Source organism: Terrapene carolina, unplaced genomic scaffold, assembly GCF_002925995.2.
Source record: "Terrapene carolina triunguis isolate 2854851 unplaced genomic scaffold, T_m_triunguis-2.0 Scaffold68, whole genome shotgun sequence".
Classification (NCBI taxonomy): Eukaryota; Metazoa; Chordata; order Testudines; family Emydidae; genus Terrapene; species Terrapene triunguis.
In genome coordinates this window covers 59691559-59709263 of record NW_020664419.1, presented here as the reverse complement: position 1 = coordinate 59709263, position 17705 = coordinate 59691559, and the positions used below count along the sequence as shown (strand labels likewise).

The following is a 17705-nucleotide window of genomic DNA, read 5'->3' as shown; positions in this document are numbered from 1 at the left end:
ATCTCATGCCACCAGCCTGCTCAGCTTGCTGCCAGCCTGGGGTTCTGTTCACCTAGGCCGGCAGAGGGCTGATCAGGGCCTGCGGCCGGGACCCCAGACCTGGGGGGGGGGGGTTCAGGGGTCAGGGCAGAGGGCTGGGGGAGGGGGTTCAGGGCAGAAGGCTGGGGTGTGTGTGGGGTGGGGGTTAAGAGATCAGGGCAGAGGGCTGGGGGGGTGCAGGGCAGAAGGTTGGGTGTATGTTGGGGTGTGGGGGGTTCAGGGCAGAAGGCTGGGGGTATGGGGGTGCAGGGCAGAAGGCTGAGTGGGGGGGTTCAGGGCAGAGGGGCGGGGTGCTCGGCTCGTAGGGGTGCTCCCAGCCCCCTGCCCTGAGTGGCTCAGGGCAGGGAGCTAGAAGGGATATGCCCTGTTCGACCCCCTTCCCCCAGGCTCCGTCCCTACCTCTCTCTGCGTCCTCTACGGAGCTGTGTGCACGCTGCCGCTCTTCCCCCTCCCCCTCGCTAGGGCCATCAGCTGATTGGCGGAGGGAAAGAGAGGAGGAGGGGCCGGAAAGCACAGCTGGGGGAAGAAGAGGGGGAGGGGGAAGCTTGGCTGCCGCAGAACCAAGCTTCTGCCTCCTGCCCCTGCAGGGGAGAGCGGTGGGCGGGGGGGGCTGAGTGGGGTTGGGGGCCGGGACTGCAGCAGGGAGCTACGTGCCACTCAAAATCGGCTCGCGTGCCGTAGGTTGCCGACCCCTGTGCTAAGGTAACCTCCATTTCTTTTTTCTTACATCATGGTGTTCAGCCAAACACACTCATTGCTGTAATTACAGCTGCTGTTTCTACTCGTTCTGAGTTCATATGGAAACATTCCCAGACAAGGTGGCAAGCCAATCAGTAGTGAGTTCTGTCAGGGTTACAAAACTGGCAGCAATTTGGAGCACCAGTCAGATCCCACCCAGCCCTGCAGGGAGAAGATAGAGCTGTCGGGGGTAACCCAGACTGAATCTCTGGGTTGAATCTCAGTGCCATTTCCTGTAATTTTACAGCAGTCAATAAGATTTAGACTGGGAAACACCATTAAGAAGGAATTGTAGCCTGGAGGCCAAATGTCTTCAGGACATCATTGAACCAAAGACAGTGTGTGAGCCTAACAGATGCGGTAATTATCAAGTTTTCTTCTCTTTCCTATTTGAAGTTTATGTGCGCAATAGCATGGATGCTGAAATAGTTGGTTATATAGTATAACTAAACTTTTTACCTACTTGGTCAATTTTACCTACTTGTCAATATAATACTCAGGGTGAGCCTATCTGAAGGCAAAAGATCTCCGATTGTCAGAGTCCCAATTTATTTTGTATGGAATTATTTATATATTACATGTATATGTAGCTTCAGGTTTAGGTCCTGTGTTATATTCTTAATTTCAAGGAAAACAACAGAATCTCTAGTTAGTGATATTCTTCTAGCTAGGGTGCATTGTAAGACTGTGCTGTAACCATTTATCTTTGGAGTGTTATTCATAAAAAGGAATTTAAAATTATGAATTGTGTGTGTGCACATAACTGGCTGATGGTAAAGACTGGTACTGGATTCCCAAGATGAGAAAGAAAGTGAATCTTCTTATAATTTCCACTTTTAGTATTTAGATGGTTTCTATAGAAAATCCAGGTATAGTCTCTTGCGATGATAGGAATTCATGGTCTGTATAAATCCTTTAAGTCAGAGAGAGGAACTCCATAGCACAGAATTGGTAAGTAGATTGACTTACCTCTCCTCTACATAGGTTACACTAGTACAAGCCCCTGTGCCCATTCAATGACCCAAGGAAGCCAATGAGACTCTGCATAGACACAAAGGTCCAGGCTTGTAGATCCCAATGCAGGATCAGGGCCCTGGGGCCCTAGTGAAGTAATCACAGAAGTAAAACTTCAGTGGTATGTTAACATTTGGGAGTGTTGAAAGCTTAAACACATTACAGAATAGTTACTAAATGTCCTATATTTCATGTTTTGCATATCAAATACAGATTAAGTAATACACTTTTTCATGATGCTGTGACATGGCATCAATTTAATGCTTCAGAGGTATATTTATTTTTATGTGAAATACTTACCCAACTTATCTCATTTTCCCCTCTTTCTCGTTTACCATCACACACACTTCTACCTTACTCTTTCTAGTCTTCTATTCATTCTTTTCCAATTATATGCCTCTGAACTCAATTTTTTTTTTTTAAAAATGATACTAGTCCTCTGGATGCTACCTTCCTTAAGTATAAATATATCTTTAGAATGGTTTCCTGAGAGAGCACAAATTCACTCTCTTTATGATGGCACCACTGTCCTTATCTTACCTTTAGAGATCCCTTTGATATCTATGCTTCTGATTGTGCAACCAGATTCTATATTGACTGTCTACACAAATGCACATAAATAACAACTGTGTATATTTAATAGGTTTATTTCAAAGTTTTGGAGAGAAATGCACCTGGCCCCAAATCTAAAAGCTGGAAGCGTGAAGAGTTATACCGCACTTCCACCAGGAACATTCATTTTTCTGTCCGCCGCATTGTGGCCCCAAATTTACTTCTTTTTTATGCAATCTTCTAGACAGATAATCTGACTTCGATAGAAAATGGTTATACAAAAGAGAAGAATGACACATTTTAAGCTTTCTGGACTATTTTTTCTTACATCCCTCATTTTGGGTGCAATAGGCAGACTAACAAGGCTAATGAGGTCTCACTCTCATATACATGTAAAGCTATATGATTTCTTGCTCTCAAGCCTCCACTTCAACAGGCCCAAGCCTTGAGACCACAAATTCTTTTACAAGCTTGATTTTTCTGTATCACAGTACAATGTACTGATGCTACATAACACACCTTGCCCAGTCTCCTTTAATTATATCACAGCAAGACTCAAACAAACCTCAAACAGACTAGCTGTAAGTTCTTCCAATTCCTGTCCAAGTTGATCTCGCACTTTAGAAAGTCTTTCACATTCTTCATCTTTTAATTTCAGCTCCTATGGAAAATTGAAAATTATTTATTCTAACTTAATGTAGTAGTTTGTGGGCTTTTAAAGCTCTGCCACAAGTAAATCAGTGGAATAGATAACCTTTGCTAAATAAAACCTTTCAAGACATTGAACTTAACACTAGAGGCAATAACATTAATGCTGAAAATGTATACCTAGTACTTCCTTCTACATGGCAACCTGTCAGGCTGATCTAAAAATACAACTAAGCTAAATATGTGTTTCCAAAATTCTCTGAAGTACAAAAAGCTTCTTTCCTGAAATATAGAAGACTACATTCACTGAAACAGAATATAGAAACCAAAAGAAGAATATATAAAAGAATTCTATAAGGTTTGGGCATTTCATAAGTTTTGTATTGTGACAATATGAGTACTGCTTTCACTAGTGCTTGATATAGCCATATAGCCAATATAGACCTTTCAAATTTTTAATTTAATTTAAAGAAATGTTTTATTTTCTTTACCTTTAAAGAAAAACATTTGTCTGAAGAAGAGTCTCAGTTCTCACAGAATCTTAATATATTTTTAATATAAAGTTTTGTCTCCAGGGAGCCGCCTTACAGTACAGCTCTAGCTAACTCCAAAACAACACTTATATCCCTGCTCCTCGTAAAGGCAGAAATATGCAGTCAAATCAAATCAGTTTAATGCTACTTATAACGGTCTACTATAACATTAAAACTTGGCGAGTGGGAGGCTTAATCTTATTTATACTAAGACCCCTATAGGCCCCTTTACACTGACAGAACATTGTAAAGTGGGCATAAATTACATTTACTCCCACTTTAAGATCTTAACTCTGAGCCGAGCAGTGTAAAGAAGTCTTAGTGTAAATGACAATATGGTCTAAGATTTCTTGAATATACTTTATAAATGGAAGGAAAAGCTCAGAAGAGCCTTCCAATTGCCAGTCCTTCCTGACATTAGAATACTGCATACAGTTAGGAACAGTGGCAGCTGGAGCCCAAAACAAGTGGTAGTGCTGCAGGTGGCAACCTCCCACAGTGCCCAGGTTGATCATGTTTTCAAAGTGAAACACTGAAACACTGGGGTTTGGAGTATTTTGATAGGTATAAGGGAGGCTGGTGAGGAAGTGGGAAGAAAAAAAAGGGGAGGGGCACTCTCGTCCTTCACCCACTGCTTGGCCCTTTCAAAATGAAAACCTGGGACCTTTTACAAGAAAGGGCAGAGTGGGAGAAAACAGTATATGTCACTTTAATGCCTTTGGTGTTGTCTTTATCACAATCTCTCCTCTTTCCATCTACCATTCCCCATGTACACCAACTCATTAACCAATTGACTCTCAATTCCCCTTGCACTCATTTGTGCCAACCAAACCCATCCCCCTTCAAACTCACAGCCTGCCAGACTACATCAGCTCACTCCAAACCAACTCAGAAGCACCTCCACATACACCCCGACAACAATTTATCTCCATAGTCAAGAAGCCCTCATCTTCCTACTTAACCTGCAATAGCTCAGAACTACCCCCACCTCAGCTCTAAGCTCTCTCCTATCCAAGACTCCAGGTTCAGAACTCTTTTCCCTTCTACTTGACATCCAACACCAACACAAGGCTCAGAAATCCTTCCACCCCACTTGTTGATGGGTCTGGAAAAGCAGAAGAGGTAGCAGGGAGGGTGTGCATGTGATCTGAAACAGCTCCACTGATGCCTGTATTCCCTCCGCTTCCCTCTGCTGCTCTCAGTCCATGTTACATAGAGCTAGACTACCTCATTGGCAGCCACTATTACTGAAGCCTCCAGGTGTCCCACTAAGTCTCCAAATGGGAGCATGTGACACTGCACTCCATAGTACATCACTTTACATACGTGTGATATTTTTGGTGGGGCTTACACTCAATAGGCTCGAATCATCAGCTTACCCTATTCATGACACTCAATGAAAGCAATAAAATAGCACCACTGAATACACAGTAATATGGTTTTTTTAGATATTTAAAAATGGGGGTATTCTTGAAGCCATCACTGTTTCTGAATTCTCAGATTACAGCTTTGGGTCTTGGCACCCTACATTCCCCACAGTGGGACATGAGGCTACAGCCACTCCCCTATGATGTAGAACTCAGCCATTCACAATTTTGTCACTGCCACAATAGAATACTCTAATACACTCTATAAGACTTCCCTTGAAAAATCACCCAGAATATCCAGCTGCCCACCCGCCTACCCCCTTGGAGGAGGAAATCACTATGAAGACATAGAACCAATGCCCAAATCTCTGCGTTGGCTTCCTATACAGTTCTGGATGCAACTGAAGGTGTTCCCAATTGTCTTCAAAAGCTTAAACACCCTACAATGTAGTCATGAGAAACCACATCTCATTTTGTAGCATCAAATTAAGCTCTTGTTCTCAATTCCTAGGATAACACTGGCCGCAAAATTTTCTAATATCCTGCTTTTGGACAACTAAAGTTTGACAAACCTCAGGGCACACTTATAGGCCCACCTAGTTTGGAATTTGTAGATTTTTTATTTTATTTGGGAGTTGTGTTTATTTGGGGTTTGTTTGTGTGAAAGTTTCATTTTTTGCTTTTCCGATCTGCAGACTTAACTTTTTTGAAAGATTGTATTTCGAGAGGTACTATGCATGCAAAGGCACAGCAATTAAGGTCTATCTCCCAACTTAATATCTATTGTTCCACACACAAGCAGCTAGCTTTCCCAAAGAGAATGCTGTAGAAAAATGAAAGAGGTTAGGGAGGGAGACAGATGCATATCTTGTGGTGGGAGAACAGAAAGAAAGAGGAAAAAGAAGAGGAAGACCATGGAAATAAAAGGAGAGAAACAAAGTACAATAAAGGAATTAAACAGAAAAATAAACCCAAGGGAAGACAACACTGAAGGTCAGCAAGTTTATATTTACTCATGTTCCTTTTTGTTTAACTGTATTTCTCGAGGAAAAAGTAGGGGAGTTGAAGAAGGGAAAAGGCAGGTTTTGATCCAGGAGTGGTGAATATTCAGGCCTCGTATGTTTCTACAATGGAGAGGGAACATACCAGCACTTAGTTTTCAACTTCACTGTTTGTAAAGGAAACATTACATGCATCAGTAAGCCTCAAAAGGAAGCTAAAATAACATTAGGTCAAGCATTATCTTAAAGTCACATTGAAAGGTAAAACTGTTTTGCCGACTTTTAAACCTTTAAAGTGACAGAATTAACAAAATATTGTGGTTTAGATACATGGATTTTTTTTTTTTAAACTGTTCAGCTTGTGGTGATTGGAAAGACTACCTTTTTAAGATTTAGTGTAGGCTGTCAAAGTAATAAGACTAGTGGTGTAAACTTATTTAAACAATAAAATTGTCCAAGCAGGAGTTCAGTTTTGGCTACGTTACTGAAACATAACAAAAAAGCAGAGGACACCATACATAGCCTATTGCTCTTAGAAGTTTGGCTAGACATGTCAAATCTTAAATCCTGTTGGGCAAGTTTCCAGGCTGTTATTTAGGAGGAACATAGTACACTATATATTACATTGTCAAACAAGCTAAATATTTTGCGTTGATGTGCTTTAAAAGCAAAGATATCTAGACAGATGCCAAAGGCTCTCTCTTATGTCTGAAGCTGTTACTGAAGACTTAGGCCTTAGCTACACTTGCGAGTTGCAGCGCTGTAAAGCCGCCCCCAGCGCTGTAACTCACTCTCCGTCCACGCTGGCAAGGCATTTGCAGCGCTGTATCTCCGTGGTTGCAGCGCTGCATGTACTCCACATCCCCGAGAGGAATAGCGTGTATTGCGCTGCCGCTGCAGCGCTGCGGCGCCAGTGTGGCCGCCCAATGCGCTGTGACTGGCCTCCAGAAGTATTCAGCAGTATCCCACAATGCCTGTTCTAGCCACTCTGGTCATCAGTTCAAACTCTACTGCCCTGGCCTCAGGTAACCAACCATGTGACCCACCCTTTACATTCCCCGGGAATTTTAAAAATCCCCTTCCTGTTTGCTCAGTCCGGTGTGGTGTGGAGTGCTATCAGTGAATCTTTCCAGGTGACCATGCCTCCACGCGCCAAGCGAGCCCCAGCATGGAGCAATGGCGAGTTGCTAGACCTCATTAGTGTTTGGGGGGAGGAGGCTGCGCTCCAGCCGTAGGAATTACGATACCTTCGGGAAGGTATCAAAGGACATGATGGAAAGGGGCCATGACTGGGACGCCCTGCAGTGCAGGATTACAGTGTAGGAGCTGCAGAGTGACTACCGCAAAGCCCGCGACGCAAACGGCCGCTCGGGTGCTCCCCCCGCGACCTGCCGATTCTACAAAGAGCTGGATGCGATACTTGGGGTTAACCCCACCTCCACTCCGAGCACCACCATGGACCCTTCAGAGCCAGTGTGGGGGCGGGGGGGGAGGAGGAAGAGGAAAACGGGAGTGAGGGGGGTGTGCCGGATGGAGACACCCCGGAATCCCTGGAGCCATGCAGCCAGGAGCTCTTCTCGAGCCAGGAGGAAGGTAGCCAGTCGCAGCGGTCGGTACTTGGTGGAGGACAAACAGAAGAGCAGGTTCCCGGTAAGCATTTCTTTTTTCGGGAAGGAATTTTTTTGGTGCGGGCTCTTTGGGAGAGGAGGGTTAGGCATGCATGCCTAGATGCAGAATAGTGCATTGATGTGGTTTATCACATCGCGGTAATCAGCCTCGGTAATCTCCTCGAATGTCTCATCCAGAAAGTGTGCAATGCGCTTGCACAGGTTTATCGGGAGAGCCACCATGGTCCTTGTCCCAGCCAGGCTAACATGTCCGCGCCACTGTGCCGCGAGGGGCGGGGGGACCATTGCTGCACACACGCAAGCTGCATATGGGCCAGAGTGGAAACCGCATTGCAGTAGAAGACCCTCCCTTGCTTCCCAGGTCACCCTCAGCAGCGAGATATCATCCAGGATGAACTCCTGTGGAAAATGTTGGGACAGTGTTCAGTGTAGGTGCCCCCTGAAGCTGTTGGCTCTCCCCAAGGCACAGAAACCCAGAGAACAGTGCAACCCTGAAACAATCAATCAGTCCCCCTTACTCATCATTTTGAGGCTCCCGTGGGATGTGTGCGCTCTGTTTCGGACGGAAAAATTATGCAATTGTGTAGACCCTGTGTGTTTTCTACTCCTTAAGTGCGGGGGGAATCATTACTCTGTCTGGTATAAACAATACTGCCTCTGTTAAATGTTGCATTTTGCTTCTACAGCAGCATCAACCTTGAGACCTCAGCCATCCCTCTTATCACCTGCTCAGAGACTGCACAGACTCAGGAAGAGACCGCGAAAAAGCAAAGAAGACATGCTGCAAGAAGTGATGCGGCAATCTATTAAAGAGAATGAGAAAGCACAGAACTGGAGGAAGAGAGAAAGCAGGATCCGCCAGGAAAACGCAGTGCACCGGCGGCAAAGCACAGAGCACCGGCAGCAAAGCACGGATCGGCTCATAAGCATCGTGGAGCGCCAAGCAGATGCTATCCAGGAGCTGGTAGCCATGCAGAAAGAGGAGCAGTACCGCAAATGCCACCCCCCCCCCCACAGCCCTTGTCCCAAAACTCTTTTCGTTGTGCCCCACTGTCACTTCTAACCCACTTTCCCCAACTTCCGTGTTCTTCACGCCACCCACTGCCTCCAACACCAGTATCTTCACCACCCAGCCCTGAAAACCACGACCCTTACCCTCTGCACTCAACCCCCCTCACCATGCAGTATAGCTATCCTGAAGTGCAGCACTCACTGCACAGCACACCAGACAGGACATACGTGAATCTGTGATTGTACTGTTCCCCACTCCACCCCCTTGTTTCTTTCCAATAAATGGATTTTTTGGCTTTGAAAACATTCTTTATTATTGCATAAAGTAAAAGACTCCCTAGCCCAGGAAATAAACAGGCACTGCAAGTCTGCTTAGCAGACACTGATTCCTAAAGATTGGAACTACTGCACTTCACTCCCGTGCAGGGCACCAGATATCACTGCTGGTTTTCAGCCTCAAATTGCTCCCTCAAAGCATCCCTAATCCTTGCAGCCCCGCGCTGGGCCCCTGTAATAGCCCTGCTCTCTGGCTGTGCAAATTCAGCCTCCAGGTGTTCAACCTCGGAGGTCCATGCCTGAGTGAAGCTTTCACCCTTCCCTTCACAAATATTATGGAGGGCACAGCACGCGGATATAACTGCGGGGATGCTGTTTTCGGCCAAGTCCAGCTTCCCATACAGAGATCGCCAGCGGCCCTTTAAACGGCCAAAGGCACACTCCATAGTCATTTGGCACCGGCTCAGCCTGTAGTTGAACCGTTCCTTGCTGCTGTCAAGGCTCCCTGTATAGGGTTTCATAAGCCACAGCATTAATGGGTAAGCGGGATCTCCAAGGATCACAATGGGCATTTCAACTTCCCCTGTGATCTTCCGCTCTGGGGAAAAAGTCCCGGCCTGCATCTTCCTGAACAGCTAAGTGTTCCGAAAGATGCGTGCGTCATGCACCTTTCCAGGCCAGCCTGTGTTAATGTCAATGAAAGGCCCACGGTGATCCACAAGCGCCTGGAGAACCATAGAGAAATACCCCTTCCGATTAATGTACTCGGATCCTAGGTGGGGTGGTGCCAGAATAGGAATGTGCGTCCCATCTATCGCCCCTCCACAGTTAGGGAACCCCATTTGTGCAAAGCCATCCACTATGTCCTGCACGTTACCCAGAGTCACGGTTCTTCTGAGTAGGATGCAATTAATGGCCTTGCAAACTTGCATCAACACGATTCCAACGGTCGACTTTCCCACTCCAAACTGGTTTGCGACCGACCGGTAGCTGTCTGGAGTTGCCAGCTTCCAGACTGCAATAGCCACCCGCTTCTCCACTGGCAGGGCAGCTCTCAATCTTGTGTCCTTGCACCGCAGAGTAGGGGCGAGCTCCTCACACAGTCCCATGAAAGTGGCTTTTCTCATCCGAAAGTTCTGCAGCCACTGCTCGTCATCCCAGACTTCCATGACGATGTGATCCCACCACTCGGTGCTTGTTTCCCGAGCCCCAAAGTGGCATTCCACAGTGCTGAGCATGTCCGTGAATGCCACAAGCAATTTCGTGTCGTACGCATTACGCGGCTCGATAGCATCGTCGGACTCCTCACTCTCACTGTCACTTTGGATCTTAAGGAATAGTTCGACAGCCAAACGTGACGTGCTGGCGAGACTCGTCAGCATACGCCTCAGCAGTTCGGGCTCCATTTCCCGCAGACAGATCGCGCTGCACAGAAACCGTTGAAAGATGGCGCCAAAGGTGGACGGAAACAAAGGGATTTCTGGGATGCAAAGCGATGCATCACGGGGCGTTAGGACAGGGCTCAGAATGCCCCGCACCCACGCCCCCTTCCCATAACCCATGGCGCCAGAATGGGAAGAGGTGCTCTGTGGGATAGCTGCCCATAATGCACCGCTCCAAATGGCGCAGCAAATGCTGCAAATGTGGCCACGACAGTGCGCTGGGCAGCTGTCAGTATGGACAGACTACAGCGCTTTCCCTACTCAGCTGTACGAAGTCAGGTTTAACTCACAGCACTGTACATCTGCAAGTGTAGCCAAGGCGTTAGCTATACTCAGCTGTGAGTAATGAGAAATAAAAAGCACAAGCTGAGACAGCTGGTTTAGTGGCACTCCCCACCTGGCTACTTTAAAAAAAAAAAAAAAAAAAAAAAAGTTAAGCTACTTGGAGAAAATCAACTAATTTTAAACCTGAAAACTCACAAAAATTACTATGAAATTATTTCACCCAAACTTTTAACAAAAGTCAAAAATAGTCTCCCTATGCAGATAGATAGCAACGGTAGTGCTTTTATTACCTGACTAGATCCTCATGAACAAAGTGTTAATATAGGAGCACATACACCTCTACCCCGATATAACGTGACCCGATATATCCGAATTCATGTTATAACGCGGTAAAGCAGCGCTCCGGGGGGGGCGGGGCTGCGCACTCCGGTGGATCAAAGCAAGTTCGATATAACGAGGTTTCACCTATAACTCGGTAAGATTTTTTGGCTCCCGAGGACAGCGTTATATCGGGGTAGAGGTGTATATACAACTGATAAAGTATGTCAGCACAGTCCGCCAGGATCTGCACTTCACCTTTAATTGCTTAAGGACCAAGAGGCTTGCTCTCAGCACTCATCTGTTTATGAGAAGTCTGGTTTTCCTTGAAATGCCACAGCATAATCAGATATTCCAGATAAGCTCCCAACAAAAGACAATTCTGAGATGCCAATCACTTAAGATGGGGAACAAACAAAAGGAACTGACTTGAAGCCATTCTCTGGCACTCTCCAACAGGTCATGGAATGCTGTACATCAAGACATGGTCACTATTCATCTGGATGACATCTAAATGTGGTTGGCTTATTTTTCTTAACCACTTTTGACAAACCCCTCAATCTGAGGTTGGCAGATATAAGTGTATAAAGACATGACTGGAAAAGGTCTTAGGTACAAGTTTACTGAGTCAGTGAGTCTTCAAATAACCATGCTCGGCTAATCATCATCTGAGTTTCTTGATATTTGTTTTAATGAAGGAATACAGCTGATGAGTTGCAAACTTGAACAGCCCACACAAAAGACACCATTGTGGGTTGAAGTGAAAGCATACTTGCACTGATTGACCCCATGTCCCTGTTATCTTCAGTATGAAGTTGATGAGACTGAGTCAACTCAAGTTCTCACTACAAGATTCCTTTTTTGCATTGGTCCACCTGAGCCTGTCTTTGCTGACCTTCTGAATATGCTGCAAAATGGTTATTTTATTTTTAGAAGGCTTTTGGAAAGGGGTGGGTTTGAGGGTTTGTGTTTTATATAATTCTTATTATACTTGCTGGTGACTGTTTATCTGTCATGGAGGGATAGGCAGTCCTTTATATTGGTATGTTATATGTATTTTTTTTATTTATGGAATGCACACTCGCAGCACTAAATTGGTGCCAGAGACATTTAAATTTAAAGAAAGATACAGTCTAGTTCCAATAAATAACTAAAGAGCTTTAATCAGCCTTCCTACCAACTCCAGCACTCTTATCAGGAGACAGCCACTAGGAATAAGATTAAGGATTAAAAAGAGAAAGTGGAAACAGCAGGAATAAGTTCAAAAGGAGGTTCACAAAGAGTTCAGACAAAATTAAGTTTGCAAGAGGAAAAATCTGTGGACAGGAGAATGCTTTAGGATATCTGAATTCAAGAAATGCCTAGAATAAAGTTGAATGCAACCCTGGCTCTTATGTCAGACCCCAACTTTCCCCCAATCTTATAAGCAGCTTTGGATGTGGTGGCTCATCTAGACGGAAGCAGAGTAAGCATAACTGTCACTGAGACCCCCAGAAATTCTAGGATATTTCCTTTTTGCAACCTCGCTGATGGTGCCAGGCATCTTGAGAAGTGCCTAATGTCTGGCCACTATGAGGGAAGAAGTGGGTTTTCCACCACCATCCAAATCATTAGCATAACAGATTTTCTATGTCCTGAAACACACTATCAGTGTTGTACATGCCCTGTTCTCTCTGATAACTTCGTCCAGCAGTGTCTCTAAAAGATGAGAGAGAAGGTATATTCAAATACATACATGAATATTGGGCCCCATTAGGTAGTTAGGTTGACGTTAGTTTCCCAATTTCAAAACTTCCCAGATAAGGCTATCTCAGATTTTCTGGTTGTTCTCATGGTGACAATGGTGACCAGGGCTACGTTGAAGTTGTTTAGGTAACCCTAGCTATGCATCTGTGTACTTTCAAGTGTTTGGGGTTTTTCTGTAAAGTGGAACTTTAAACTTAGAAAACTACAATGAATTGAGAACTGGTTAGTGACAGTGATTGACTTTCCCCAAAAACTTAACCACAGTTGTTTTTTGGTTTTGTTTTGTTTGCCAAATTCCAACAAAATAAAACACCACAGCAAAGAATGGAAAGTTGCCTAAGAGCGATTATTTAGTGGAAAAATCTCAATATCAGGAACAACATGAGAACCCATATTTAAAATTTACATTAACAATCATAATGAAGGGGTAAATTCAGCCATGACAGAATTAATGACAACATCCAACACTGGGGGCGGGGAGGGAAGCATTCAGGAAGACTGATCCAAACATGTGGCAAGATGGGGTTAAATACAAATAAATGTAGAAAGAGGGAAAAGACAGCACATCTACAACTGGGTAACATCCACCAGGAAACTAGCAATTCTAAGAAAGACAAAGCGGTGTTAACACAATAAATAATAATGCTTTGCATTTATATAGCACACCTTCCATCCAAGGAAGGCAAAGCGCTTTACAAATACTAATGAATTACATCTCTGCACATTGCATGGTAAAAAAGTATTACTTCCATTTTACAGATAAGGAACAGAAGCAGAGTTTAAAGGACTTGCCCTGGGTTACATGTCAGTTTGCAGCAAGAAATGAAACCAGATGTTCTGGTTCCCAGTCACACACTTTAACAACAAGGCTATTCCACCTGACAGAAGACAGCATTCCATTCGAAGTATGGCATAATGGTACTGTGAAGAGTGCCACTGATGTTCTTATTTCTTCTTTCATATACATGCATTCCTATGATACATCATTGTAGTATGTGAAAACCTGTATTCTAAAATATTTCTATTTTCTATGGCATCTGCTACATTTATGTAGTGTGGGAGAGAGAAGCCTCAAGAGGTACATTATCAGTGTCTATAAATATCTACAAGGTAACACTAGAACAGAAGGGAATTATTCTTATTCTCAGAAGGGAGGAATGGCCTAAGTTTAAGGAAAGAAAAATGTTTTAATTTAGACATTACAGAAAAAGATTTTCATAAGAAGAAGAATCAATACTTGAGCACTCTACCAGAGGAGGTTTGAGTCATCATCACTGCAGATATTCGGGATCAGATTACATAAAATAATGATGTGGTGATAATCCTGCAAAACTGGGGGACCCAGACTGTTCAATTTCTGACCCATAAGTTCATGACAGTACAAATCTCTCTCTATTCTGCAAGCAGAAATCATTAGAGAATACAATAAAACAAATCTTACCCTCTGAGCTTTTGCAAGTTCTTCTTTCAATCTCTCATAGCCTTTCTCTCTTACTTCCAATACAGATGGGCTCCGTAAGTGAGACAGACTGTCTGTACTCAGCCCAAAAATATCTTCATTCCCTTCAGAAACATCCGTCAGTGTAGCACCCTGCAAAAACTCTCTCTCTGCATTATTGCTCTCCTTTCTGGAATTACTGTGTTTGGATGACCCACTCTGGGGTCCAGAGGTAGAACAAGGAACCGTGTCTGTAACACTGATGCTGGAAAGAAATGACATTTCTTTATTTAAATAAGAACACACATTAAGAGAAATAAGTCTTTTAGAAATGTCAGTTTTGCTGTTAAATGTGCCACTATAAGCATAATTTAACATAGGATATTAAAGATATTCATAATATTTTTACTGAAGACATGCTATGTAAACCATTTAAATAAATTAACAAGATTTGCATTTAAATAAATCAGATGTTAGTCATCATCAATAACCTACTTGATGCCTGATGTTTCCCCACAATTTAGGTGCCTTGGAGATGAATAAACAGGTTGTGTGGGAAGGTCAGAAACATTTAATGCATTGGGTTGGATAGGTGTAGAGCACACAGCAGAAGGATGTGGGCGGTAGATTACGCTGGGTGAGGTAGTTGGTTCCTGAGACCCTGGCTCATACACTCCAAGAAGATCTGGTGTAGTGGGAGAAGCTAGGTTCACTTCATGAAAGCCTTCCAATGGGTCACTGGCCATAATAAAAGCCTCATCATATGAAATCCTGAATTAAATAAGCAAATGATTAGAAAGATTACTAAAGAATACGTTTATATATTACATTAATAACTCCAAATGCAAGCAACCCATTCTTACTCAAACACTGGACAGAATGACTGACAACGCAGGTGGCTTAGGAGTAAGCTTTAGGTGCCTGCTTACCAGAGTGATGGGAACTGAATGTATTGCGATGAACGTGTGTTCTGTTTTATACAATGAAGTCAGCTTGCACTAGATTGCAGGTATCTTGTAAAGCTACACAAATGTGCTGAACACATGGGTGGTGTGTAGTGGAGTAGGGAACAGAAGTTACAGGAGAAAAATTGAAGCTTTAGGTAAAACCTCTCTCTTCTACCCTAGATCACAATAAAATAGAAAGGAACATAAGAAAGCTCATATTCCAGTGTCTGAAGTATTTCCAATCAGTGTATCTGTAAATAAGTCTCCCAAAGTTCCATGGTTTGTTAAACTACAGGCCTGTTCCTGAAATAGCTCACTCAAGTGGCAAAAATAGTGAATGGGACTATTCAGACAAATGAGCCCTTTAATTTATATCTTTAGCATATTATATCAACCCAAAGATAAACAAAATAGTAATACTATGAAGTAGTAAAATACTAAAAAAACTGCCATGCACAAATCTCTGCATTTTCCCCACATTCACCATAAAGTGAAAATTCACTATTTTGAATTGAAAAGGTTCTAACACAATTTTTGTTTTCAGCATAAAATCAGGGAGACTATGTGCCCTTTACAACCAGGTAACTCCAATTTTACAGAAATTTCACAGGGCATCCAAACCCTTTGTAAAAGTCAAGGTTCTACATTTCAGAGTTCAATTTGGAGACTTGAGGGGAAAACTAAGTAGCAAGTACTTACATGACCACCTCTGAAAGTGGTGGCAATGCAAACAGATTTTTCCATGGTTTATAAGCATAAATAAATGCAATATAAAGTATGTCTCTTCATGTAGCTGCATAATACCATGGGAAAGAATTATAGCATTTAAACAACAGACACGTATGGCATTTTATAGACAAAAATCTGCCCTGTTTAAATCTTACAATTTAAAAAGACAGCACCACAAATGATGACAAAGGGTGGTGCAAGAGAGGAGGTATGCAGAGATGAGGTTTACAACAGTCAGAGATCATGTGATATACTTACTATTACATTTGCAGCCAGTTTGTGAATTTTTTAAAATACTTATTATAATGTAGGGACAGTGTCCAGTGTGGAGATCAGCAATTTGCATTTGTAGTAATTTAATTACTGCATCACTTTTTGGTCCATTTAATAAAAATAGAGTTAAAAGGGAGGGAGCGTCACATGCTACAGAAAAACTTAAAACTTTATTCAAAACAAACAGTTTTCTACCTCCAGTATTGTATTTGTGCTGGATACATGTACATCGATAATTATTTCCTAATGTGACTAGCTATTTAAATACATTGCCAGGTAAGATTTAAAAAAAAAAAAAAATGAAAAACCCTAAAACGTTCCTGCACCTGAACACAATGGCTTCACTGTGCTGTTTCTGTGTTAAGTATGCCCTTGCTACTTCACAGGAAGATCTTGCAGGAAATCCCAGACACAATGCACACTAAGGACCATGTATGGCTTAATTGGGACCTCTCTGCATTCCTGTTTTCTGCAGAAATGTGTTATTTAGAACTACCTACAATGGTAGTATCCCCTCCACTTGCACAGTGTTTCTTTTGTAAGCAGAATAAATGCTAAATCTACAGCTTCTCTACTGTACCACAAACATGAGCAGCCTATTTTGAAGTTCCCATGTAAGCAATTTCTTTGGCAAGAGAATCTTCTTTTTTCTACACCTGTGCTTAACTAGCATAAAATATTACCATAATGTACTTTGAGGATAAAGCCCGTTTGATTAATGAATGAAAAGATGGGCAGGAGCAGGCTGACAAAAGTACAGACCATTTTCTTCAAGGTTAAACTTCAACAATATGTTTTCAGCTTCCCTCTACTGAAATCACTAGAGTGAAAGTGGATTTTTTATAACGTTTTAAAAGCTCAAACATAGGGACTAAAAACTGCCCCTGCACCTATACAAAGGAACTTACTAGACCAGTTGAAAAATGTCCACGACATACCCAAAGCCACTGCCTCCCACCCTGATAGTCAATTCAATTTCTCCTACCCACCACTTCACAGTTCAGTTCCCCCTTTCCTCAATAAGCCAATCTAAACTTTCCACAATCACATTCTCTCACTCTGCCTCCCCACTTCTCCTTTGCATCCCAATTTCTTCAATAAGCAGAAAAAGGAGGGAGGCAAGTCCTCTGCATGACTGAAAGGGAGAACGACTGCCTGAATGACATGCCTGAATGACTTGCCCAACTGGCAGACAAGTGGAGAATATGGCCTAGGAAGCAAAATGGGAGCAACAATCCTGCCAGTTCCTCTGTACGTCGATCCCCTTGCTCCGTGACTCCCATTTCATCAAGTATGAAAAACTTTAATGTGAAGGAACTATCATCACACAAACCAGCAGATAGCTAAAAACTGCCAGCTCTCCAAGATTTTCTGGACAGGTGATCAGTGCAGGGAGCATATTAAGAGGCTGAAGAGCGAGTGCCGGAAGACCAGGGACAAGAACTGCACCTCAGGCAACTCACCAAGATGCCCATTTTATGACGACTTTGACCAGATCCTGGGCACTGCACCTAGCAGGGAGCCAACCGTGCTTCATGACGACCTGGCCAGCCGGTACGGTGCCCTGCTGGCCCTTGAATCCAGCCTGGGGACTGATGGGAGCCAGCAGCAGGCTCCTAGTCAGGAGCATGAAGTGACTCTTTTAATGAAACCAGTCCCAGAGCAGACAGTGGATCAGGACCAACAACAAATTCTCGGTCTCTACTCAGAAGAGCTGTTT

General features: G+C 43.4%; 1 protein-coding gene across 2 annotated transcripts in view; it reads right to left on the bottom strand.

The window, feature by feature from the left end:
• Window positions 1–17705, bottom strand: part of RAB3IP (RAB3A interacting protein) — a 54297-nt gene that overhangs the window by 22640 nt on the left and 13952 nt on the right. The window contains exons 2-4 of one of the 2 annotated variants that reach the window (XM_026648796.2): window positions 14532–14807; window positions 14040–14301; window positions 2909–3004 (exon numbers count right to left, since the gene is read on the bottom strand). In XM_026648796.2, the coding sequence (XP_026504581.1) occupies window positions 2909–3004; window positions 14040–14301; window positions 14532–14782 (609 nt within the window). In that variant the 5' untranslated portion in view covers window positions 14783–14807. The remainder of the gene's footprint in view (window positions 1–2908; window positions 3005–14039; window positions 14302–14531; window positions 14808–17705) is intronic. The other variant, XM_026648797.2, reaches the window with a different exon arrangement.